The sequence below is a fragment of the Salmo salar genome, chromosome 19, assembly GCF_965601325.2.
Source record: "Salmo salar chromosome 19, fSalSal1, whole genome shotgun sequence".
Taxonomy (NCBI): domain Eukaryota; kingdom Metazoa; phylum Chordata; class Actinopteri; order Salmoniformes; family Salmonidae; genus Salmo; species Salmo salar.
This window is the reverse complement of record NC_138309.1, coordinates 30,201,588-30,212,508: the sequence shown is the minus strand read 5'-3', so window position 1 is coordinate 30,212,508 and position 10,921 is coordinate 30,201,588. Positions and strand designations below refer to the sequence as shown.

At 40.7% G+C, this 10,921-nt stretch overlaps 1 protein-coding gene across 1 annotated transcript; it reads right to left on the bottom strand.

The window, feature by feature from the left end:
• Nucleotides 1–3,796: 3,796 nt before the first annotated feature.
• On the bottom strand, nt 3,797–5,047 carry LOC106578720 (uncharacterized). Its single transcript, XM_014157844.2, has 2 exons — nt 4,727–5,047; nt 3,797–4,529 (listed from the first exon to the last, which is right to left on the bottom strand). Exons 1-2 carry the CDS (start codon nt 5,034–5,036, stop codon nt 3,886–3,888), a joined length of 954 nt encoding a protein of 317 aa, XP_014013319.1. The 5' UTR covers nt 5,037–5,047; the 3' UTR covers nt 3,797–3,885.
• Nucleotides 5,048–10,921: the final 5,874 nt, after the last annotated feature.

The window sequence follows — 10,921 nt, the reverse complement described above, 5'->3', positions numbered from 1 at the left end:
TTCGGTTACTGGTCCAACACATTAAAAACTAGGCTACCTGCCGCCCCAATGCCTCCCAATGCTTCCACATGCTTCCTTCTTTTCACTCTGTCATTTATGTCAGTATTGTGGAGTAACTACAATGTTGTTGATCCATCCTTAGTTATCTCCTATCATAGCCATTAAACACTGTAACTGTTTTAAAATCGCCATTGGCCTCACGGTGGAATCCCTGAGTGGTTTCCTTCTTTTCCGGCAACTGAGTTAGTAAGGGCGCCTATATCTTAGTAGTGACTGGATGTATTGATACACCATCCAAAATGCCCTTCTTTGCTAACCATTGGAATACCTTCCTGGTCTTTGTGGTTGAACCTGTGCTTGAAATTCACTGCTCGACTGAGGGACCATACAGATAATTGTATGTGTAGGGTACAGAGATGGATGGGGTGGTCATTTAATAATCACGTTAAACACTATTATTGCACACAGATTGACTCCATGCAAATTATTATGTGATTGTTAACCACATTTGTACTCCTGAACTTATTTAGACTCGCCATAACTAAAGGTTGAATACTGACATTTCAACATTTAGTTTTTAGCTAATTTATACAAATAAAAAAATAAAAAACATAATTCCACTTTGACATTATGGGGTATTGTGTGTAGATCAGTGACAAAAAAATCTGAATTGACATGTGATCCACTTTAAATTCATGCTGTAACACAACAAAACGTGGAAAAAGTCAAGTGGTATGAATAATTTTTGAAGGCACGATATATTTATGCATCAGCACAATAGTGCACAAGGATGGATAATTCATAATATTTCCTACTTCACAAGTAGATTCACTCATTATAAATCTTAGAAATGGAATGAATTGTTTCCAATTGTCCTACTGGTGTCTGCTGTTTACTGTTGATCATATGAATCCTTTCACTGCTATCATTGACACTGTCTCTGTTGGTCCTTCAGGAAATTCCTGAAACGGAATATTGATTGTTGCTAATAGACCAAATTACAACAGAGATACACAGTAGAGAAATGTAGGATTAGTTTAGAGAAGGGATCAACAAATTGTGCATGAGAGAGAGAGAGAGAGAGAGTAAGAGAAAGAGAGAGGAAGAGGGAGAGAGAGAGATTGAGAGAGAGCTTCTAAAAGGAAGCGATTCCCAAACCTTCCATAACAAAGCCATCACCTATAGAGAGATGAACCTGGAGAAGTGACCGATGGCAAGCTGGTCCTGGGGCTCTGTTCACAAACACAAACAGACCCCACAAAGCCCCAGGACAGCAACACAATTAGACCCAACCAAATCATGAGAAAACAAAAAGATAATTTATTTCTTTGTACTCCCTGACGAAGGCCATGCAGCCGAAACGCGTCGGATTTTTAAAAACATTGTTTCTATTGAACATGCCATACTAATAAAGGCATTTTAATCAATTATATGAAGAGTGCCTTGGTCCTCCTTTCTTTTTGATGACCAACTCACCCCTTTTACCAAAGAGCACCTTCTGTCTACCAGCATTTACTATTGTGTACCTTAGTAGCGCTTCCCTTTCTCCTATTTCTACTAATTACGACACATTGCAAAGAATGAACAAAAAAACTGAGCAAACTAGAAAGCTATTTGGCCGGAGGGGCCACAGTGGCAGAATACCTGACCACTGTGACTGACCCAAAAGTAAGGAAAGCTTTGACTATGTACAGACTCAGTGAGCATAGCCTCGCTATTGAGTGAGGCCACCGTAGGCAGACCTGGCTGCCAAGAGAAGACAGGCTATGTGCACACTGCCCACAAAATTAGGTGGAAACTGAGCTGCACTTCCTAACCTCCTGCCAAATGCATTACCATTTTAGAGACACATATTTCCCTCAGATCACACAGACCCACAAAGAATTCGAAAACAAATCCAATTTTGATAAACTCCCATATCTTTGGGTGAAATACTACAGTGTACCATCCCAGCAGCACGATTTGTGACCTGTTGCCACAAGAAGAGGTTAACCATTGAAGAACAAACACCACTGTAAATACAACCCATATGTATGTTTATTTATTTTCCCTTTTGTACTTGCACATTGTTTCAATACTGTATATAGCCATAATATGACATTTGAAATGTCTCTATTCCTTTGAAACTTTTATGAGTGTAATGTTTACTGTTCATTTTTTATCGTGTATTTCACTTTTGTCTATTGTCTACTTCACTTGCTTTGGCAATGTAAACATATGTTTCCCATGCCAATAAAGCCCTTTGAATTGAATTGAATTGAGAGAGGAAAGTAGAGATTTCAAACCTTCAAAATATCCTGTGTATTGAGCTTGTTGTTGTATTTATGTGTGAGAGAGATAGTGTCTCTCAGTCACACATAAACACACACTGTCTGGCGGTTTTACATGAGTATCATGGGAATGGACCTGACGTCAGATTTCTTCCATTCATTCAGGGATCTGTGGGTTATAGCCTGGAAGTGCTGAGCGGAGCAGCTCTTTAGGCCCCTAATCAGCCCTCTCTCCCTGGGCAGGTCGCTGGACCTCAGTCCCCTGGCCTCCATCTTGCGGTTCCCCCTTCCCCACAATTAATAACCATCCCTGTCATTATTCAATGCTTCCTCATGTGAACCCTCAATAAAGGATGCATAAAAAAATATGTGTTGGTAAATTTGAGTGTGGAGTGGGGACTTGTGATGTGTTTTATTGTAGCATTCGTTGATTGGCTGATGGAGCTAACCTGCCTGGCCCTATGCCCAGTCAGGTTGGGGCAGAGTGAGAGAAACATTTTCATAAATGGATAAACATTTGGCAGCCAGAGGCATATGATTCGGGAGATGTGTGGATATTTGGCATAAATTTAGAGCCTTTGTGAGATGTTTTAAAATGAAACAGGAAGTGTGGAGGTTTATGCCCCTGGCGCCCACCCTATTTTCCTCCCCTCGCCCAGTCAAGAAAGACATAGGCCCAGAGATAAAACAGTATGTCAACAGCCTGGCTTCTGCCAACGGCTGGGCAAGCAATAAACCCAACAGCCTCTCAGTCCACTCCAGTTTGTTGACATAAGTAATAAATATTCCAGATCATTTGTTGCCAGTCATCCATCAAAATATAGCTTTCTTTATAAATGAATCTGTTGAAATGTTGTATAATTTAGTGCCCCACACATTTTAATCTGTTAATTGTATAGCATTCACTTAAGAGTAAGGATATCCAAATGTAAGGTTATTTTAGATGTATTTATTTATAAGAAATACTGGGTTGGAAACATTCATCAATAAGAATACATTTTGACAAAAACAAAATATAAAATATAAATAACAATGCTAAAAAATGTAATCTTTAAAACATGTAATAACATTTCCATACTTCTAAATAGTATCAAATAAGTTGGGAAAAAACTATCATTTAAATGAATACATTTTGGAGTTGACATAGACAGGTTGGTTGTTTAGCAACTAAACCGAAGCGTGCACAACTATGGGGCAAAACAGACAGGGTTGGCTTAGATTGCTGACAACATGTAAACTATATTTAGTCTCCAAATGTTTATTGAAAACATAAAACCTTTGCACAATGAGCACTTGTTATCTCTCAAATACATGGTTAGCTAGCTAGAGAATTTTTGCCATATTAGCATAGACATGACATGAGTCCAAACCCCTCAAAACAATAAATGGTATCAATAACAAGATACAACGAGCTGAAACGAGCCACCTACGATTCCCCACATGGCAGCTTCTTGTCATGGTTCCTAGCTATCTGATCGTTCAGAATCATAACACAACACAGCCTTCTGCCTCATCGATGAGAGTGCCTCATTTTCATGACGTTGTCAGCCAACCCATCTATACTGTACACACAAAAATAGCTAAAATCTTTGCCATATATGGCAAATTACATAATTCAGGCCTCCCGTAGGCTGCCTTGCTGGTGATAACTGTACTCCATTGGCTCAGGCCTGCATGGGGGCGGGCTCAGGTACTGTTCAAACTCACTGCGGTCCAGATCATACAGCATATCTAGGTGAATCTGCTCCAGATAGAACTCCAGAGAGAGGTCAGTGGAGGAGAACAGCTGGAGGCCCTGGGCCATGAAGTCCCCCTGCTCCCAATGAGACACAGCATAAGCTGGGCTGGGGGCCTCACACTGCTGCAGCCCATGCTGGGTAGAGTAGTATGGATGAGGCTCTGCTGGGTATGTCCCTGTGTTAGAGTATTCTTGAGGCTCGTTAGGGAATGTGGATGATGGGTCTGGGTAATTGGACCTGTTTGGGTAGGTCCCGGGCATATGGGAGAAGTATGCCTGGGAGTTTGGGTAGATGGCTGGGTTTGGGTAGGCTTGCTGCTGATGGCACTGGTTCTGGATTAGGTAGTTGAGAGGGACCAGGGCCTCCACAGGTAGGGCTTTGGGGCCCTTCTTCAGCTGCTTCTTCCTGCGGGGCCGGTACTTGTACTTGGGGTGGTCGATGGTGTGCTGTACTCTCAGGCACTCTGCTTCCTGCATGTAGGGCCGCTTCTCTGCCAGAGACATGGCCTTCCAAGTTTTACCTGCAGCAACACAATCATATTAGTTATTAGTATAGAAACACCACAAAACACACAATATGCATGCTACATTCAGCTAACTTGTCATGTCTACCCTCATCAAATGGTTAATAGGCTAATAATGATTTTGGTAATAGTTGAAATATGAATAGTCTCATAATGGTTTTAATTCAAATGGAAATTATGTGAATAAAACTTACCGAGCATTTTGCTGAGTTCTTTGTTCTCTAGTTCAGGGTTGAGTTTGGCAAGGCGTCTGCGCTCCTCCTTGGTCCAGATAATAAAGGCGTTCAGCGGCCTTCTGACCCGTGGCTCTGCCAGTGGTTTCGGCTCAGGACTAGAGCAGCTGGAGTCGGAGTTGACCGAGAGATGACAGGATGGGACAGAGCCGAGGGACTGCACCTCGGACATCTGCTCACTCTGGGAAGACGTACCGCAGAACTCGTCGCTTTCAAGCATGGCTTTCGTTGTGCAAAGATCGGAATGTGGGGGGATCCGATCAAAGTACATAGTTATGCATCTTTTTTACCTTTGATGTAGCTTTGAGGTTACTCTCCTACTCCACTAGTGATGGACATTGGCTATATGCGTTCCCGGGTGTCTATCCACCAATAGTAGGTCAGGAGGAGTGGATTTAAGGTGTCAAATCAAGGTGTTCTCTCAAGTCCGTGATAGTTCTTGATGCTTCGCTCAATCCATCATCAATCAATCAAATGGCCATTTAATGTTAAATAAAAATAATACATGTAGGTCTATTATTTGCCTATCGAAGAACAAAAATATTTATATATATATATATATTTTTTTTTTTATGATTCGTGATAAATGTTCTCATGATTCGGTACAATGACTGCTCGATTGGATCACGACAATCTTGGCAAATGTGACATAGGCCGTATTTCCCTTTGAAGTTGAAGGCTAATAATAACAACGTATCCATTATGGATTTACCTTTCATGAAGCTGGCAAATTCCTATGCCTAGCCCTATGCCAAATGAATCGGATGCCTACTTTATTCCCCTTTTCAAATATCTTTCCGTTTTTCTATTGAGGCCTTACTTCACTTTCCTCTGTGTGTTATAAATACAATTAAATCAATTGGACATCCATCCTCTATCAAAGTTCTCTGGCAGAACTTTCGTTATTCATTATTTAGTTATTTATTACTCATTAAGTCACGTGCCAATTGCCCGCCCCTCAAATCAAATCAAATCAAATTGTATTGGTCTTATATACACCTGGTTAGCAGATGTTATTGCGAGTGTAGCGAAATGCTTGTGCTTCCAGTTCCGACAGTGCAGTAATATCTAACAGTAATCTAACATTTCCACGACAACTACTTAATACACACAAATCTAAGTAAAGGGATGGACTAAGAATATATACATATAAATATATGGATGAGCGAAGACCGGGCAGGAAAGGCAAGAAGCAATACATGGTATAAAATATAGTATATACATATGAGATGAATATTGCAAGATATGTAAACATTATTAAAGTGACTAGTAATCCATTTATTAAAGTGGCCAATGATTTCAAGTCTGTATGTAGGCAGCAGCCTCACTTATCAGGTCCACTGTCTCTCTCAAAGCACGTTTTACACCTATGGGGACACTGAAACAAACGTGATCAAGGCAGGTTTATTATAGGATTATGTACACACATATTTACCCCCAACAAAAGAGATATCTAAACGTTTGATAAGGGCGCATGACAAGCTTATCTTTGTGTGTGACAGTGGCCTATTTCAAGTCGATTCATCAGTAGGCCTATAATACAATAGTCTATGGAGCTAAAGCCATCTTGGACATTCTGTGGGTTTTCATTGGTTAGCACAAAGAAATATCCAGTATGTAAAAATATATACGTAAGAAAAATATGAAGCCTATTTTAAACAGGCCTTTTTGACATCTTGGCCATGTTCGTGTTGCCTTTGCCTTGTCAGGTTTTTCAGAGTGATAAGATTTGCACAGGAAGTCCTAAAAGGTCAAGAAGGAAAATCTATTGGAGTTGTGTGGGACAGTACAACCCCCCAGGGAGCTAGGGCGAGCTGGTTTTCATATAAACATTCATTTTCACAACTCGTGATATTGTTCATGAACTCACAAATGTAGATATTAAAATGACCTCAGTGCGTCAACAAACCCTGGCTGTGAAGCGCAGCCTTTGAATTCAGTCAGTGTATTCCTTTTGATTTGCAATTTGCATGACCAGTCTATTACAAAAAAGGCCTAACATTATAGAATTCCTCATGGTTTCATATGATAATCCCACTCTATTTTCGTTGATTACACATCTGATTATACATCCCATCAACTTCAACAAGAGGCTAGTGTCATTACAGCAGTTTATGCAGATGTAGAATCAACAAGACACAGGCGAACGCCTGTCATCCATTCTGGTTTGCACCACCTGTCATGTTTTGTTGTGGCTAGGCATTGTGAAAATACACACGACACAGCAGTGTCTTCATTCATTTAGGCCTTCACCTGCAGTGTTTTGCAGTGACAGATGAATTGCTGAATATGTCTTCAGGCCCCGTAAAAAAAAAAAAAAGGTAATGGAAGTTGACACCTTGATCAAACAGACGAGTCAGTTCTGATGTTCCCTCGGTTCAGTCAACAACGGGGTGATCAAGGTTTCTTTTTCTTCTAGATGATCCTCTTTTAGACTTTTCAAAGTCAAAGATCAGTCTGGGCGTCGGCGCAACAAAACTTTGAGCCCTGAGGTGTATGTTTGTGAATCGATATAACGTATGTTTGCTTATTAGACAGTCGAATGATAGCAGAACGAAGTAATCGAATTTAGGCGCTCCAATTAAAGCATAGGCTGATAGCAACACGAAATATGTGTTAGTAGACTATAGCCCTATTTGTTCGAATTGCTCTAACCCTATAGTTAAAGAAGTTAATAATATTTTGTCACATACTGCATTCATGATCTCTCACAGGATTCGTTAATCAAGATTATGCGCTTGACATTGCATATGAAACGAATCAAATTAAGTTATTTAGCCCAATAAAAATACAAAATGATAAAAATAAAAAAACATTTTTTATTAGCGTACTTTAGAAGCCTAATATTAGCCTAATAAAACACATAAACCATTTAAATATTAGTTTCGGTTGACATTTCTGTAAATAATGTTTGACATTCAAAGTAGGTATCTTATTTCCCCCCTTAACTCTGGTATCTATTTACCTTTGGCATTTACTGGTCAGAAAATAAAAACGTGATTTATTTTTATAGTTGTTCCAAATGTTCATTATATTCTTAACCATTATTTTGTTATGAATTGCAGGTAGATGTGTGTAATCTCATTGGTTTCTTAATAAATGAATGGATGGCAGTTGACACACAGTAGGCCTATCATTGCATTGTTTCATGCATGCCATTGTGAGTGTTGAAATCCAAACAGCTAGGGACAGTGATGTTGCTGAATGGTCACTATAATGTTTGAATGGGGATTGTTCTCTGAAGATTCCCCATCACAATGTTCCATTGTATTGGACAGAAGTCATATATTGAGAGACTCCTGAGACACTCTCTGTCTTCAGTATGATTTGGAGTGAGCCAGGATTGGCCCAGGTGGAGAGATCAGCATTGGAGGTCTCCAGGGGTCTCCCCTACAGTCTCTTCACCCGAAGAGCACCTTCTCTGGAATGGGTCACCTTCTTCATGGATGTAAGAACAAGGATTCCCGCTATGACAGTGTATTGGATGTGGATGAACCTAGGACATGCTGGAGCCAATGCAGTCCCTTGATGGACCAAGGATGTACAGTACAGTAGGAAGAGGAAGCTCATTGGATAGGTCAGAACAAAGATTCTTGCTATGACACTGTCTTCGATGTGGATGTACACTATCTACAACCTAGAAAGGTTCTTCAGCTGTCCCCATAAGATAACCCTTGAAGAAACCTGTTTGATTCCAGGTAGAACCCTTTAAGGTCCAGGTAGAACTCGCTTGGGTTCAATGTAGAACTCTTTCCACAGAGGGTTCTACATGGAATTCAGTAGGGTTCTCTTATGGGACAGCTGAAGAACCCTTTTGTAACCCGTGTTGGATATGCTGGAGCCTATGCTGTCCCTCAATGGACCAAGGACATACAGTACAGTAGAAAGAGGAAGCTCATTGGATGGAGTGACATGAGGCTGATAGCCATGCCTGGATATAATCATCATCACCACCAATGGGACCATCTTGTATTGTGTCAGTGTGGTTTGCATGCAGGGCTTACGTTTGTATGTGGTGGAACTGAAAGTAAAATGTTCCCATCCTAGGATGATCTTCACCAACTATACTTTGAAGCTCTGTGTATTCAAGTAATTCCAATGACAAATGTGTCACTGCAAAAAGGAGACATAAGAAAGAATATTTCTAACAAGAGGATGTTTGTTGACGAAGCTCTTATAAAACAGTCCCATGTGGAGATACAGGTGAGTTTCCTCACAGTGGTTCATCATAGGAACTTGTGATGAGGTTTGAGCTGTGAGCTGCATTGTTTCGTAAAACTGTGTGAGAGGGAGTGGAGTGGAAATCTGGTGACTTTTGTTCAGACTCCTAGTGTATTGTATGGGCTCAGCAGGCTGCCATCAGATACACTGTCAGGCTAAGACACTATTCTATGTAACAGCCGTGTTCCCCTCCTCTCCCAATTCTATTCAGCAGGCTTGCCCCCTCCTCTATTCCTGCACCCAGTCAGTACTAATCATGTGTCTGAGCACACACCACATAGACCCTGGCCTCAGCCCTGGGTGCTAGCCCCAGCACTTGTAAACAGTGCCCTGCCCTGTCCTACGTGGGGATAGCTGAGACGATTACACGCCCCCTGGGGTGGCTGGGCTTAATGTAGTCTCATTAGCTGAACACAATGATGTCCCCACCTCTCAGAGCAGATAACACACCAGACCCCAAACAGAATTTACAATGGTACAACCACATCCTCAGACCACCACATCATTTTTGGGATAATGTCATCATGATTACTTCTTTATTAGGGTGATTTGTGCTTTTACGTACATTCTAAATAGCACATCTGCTTTTCCTTAAGTTTGGTTTTCAACATGAAGTTTACATCCACATCTTGGTAACTGAAATAAGACAAAATAATAACAATATCAAGGTATTTATATTACAGTGTTGTAATACATTCAGTGATGAGGAAGTACATCTAAACAGTATAACCAGCACCTTTGCAAGAGCACAACACAGCTGGTTTAAAAAAAGAAAAGACACCTCTAGAGATTCAATAGGAACCAATGATGACTCTGTCCATTGTGTCAGCCTACTGTGTCATGACGCAGAAAAAACATCAGTGTTCATATCCCATAAACCCATTCAAACTTTATTCCTCCCTAGTGAGTTATCCATAAATGTCTTTCATTGTAAAGTGCATTGCTCAGCAGCTCTGAAATACACTGTTGAAGGAGGCATCAAACCCTTTCGAATCAATTCTATTCTTTGCAAATTAGGAATTGTATTCTGGACCTGGCTCTCTGATAAGACCCTTATCTGTTGAATTGAGGGGTTTGTTTATTGTGCGGACTGTTGAGCTTTGGCATTTGATGAAGTATTGTATTGCCACAGCAGGCTATTGCACTACATCCAATACAGCAAGTCTCAGTCACTGAGCCTCTCTGCCGTTCTACCCAAGCACTGCTGTCATGGAAACTGTATCTCATCATGATCCTACGCAATGTGCCAGATTCTCATATTTTACCCAAAGGTAAAGACTTGTCCCCTAGTGAGTGTATAGCCCCTTGATTTGACCCACTGCTCCTCCCTGTCCTGTCCCCAGTCTTGTCTGTGTGATCTGCCCATAGCCCAGGTCCCCTGGCAGACAGACAGATAGAGCTCCATCTTATTGTAATTGTCTCTAATTATTAACTGGTCTAGAATCAGTATCAATGTATAGCCCTCACTAGACCTCTGAGATACCATGATATCTGTGTCTGTCCTAGATGGCCTACTCAGAGATAGCAGATAAGTAATCAATGCTCTGATCTGGTCTGCTCGGACAATGACAATATTTGAATGTTTAATTAGATAGTGTGAACTGGGCAGACTATCAGACTCAGGCATTAGGTTATTTGTAGCACAAGCCATGGTAAATGCTTGATCCACTCCCGGCAAATCTTTTTAGTCTTAAGTAGGAGAAATGCTTAGACCACTCGATTGACAGGCCATGTGAATGAAGTTTCGAACAAATGTTTAGTCTGGTTAAAGTGTAATTTAGTTTAGTCTAAAACACTTAAGTCTACTACTATACAAATGTGGATGCTTTCTGCGTAGATACTTTAAATTCAACATTAACTCCAGAGCAGGGATTTCAGAGAAACCTCTCAAAAGTTTAAACAGTCTCTTCTTTTTTTAAATGTTCAGACCTGATC

Bases quoted from the DNA above. Each gene is read 5' to 3' on its own strand.
- LOC106578720 (XM_014157844.2), bottom strand. From the start codon at position 5,036: ATGTACTTTGATCGGATCCCCCCACATTCCGATCTTTGCACAACGAAA. The intron at 4,530-4,726 runs GTAAGTTTTATT...GTGTTGCTGCAG, and splicing joins AGAACTCAGCAAAATGCTCG to GTAAAACTTGGAAGGCCATG.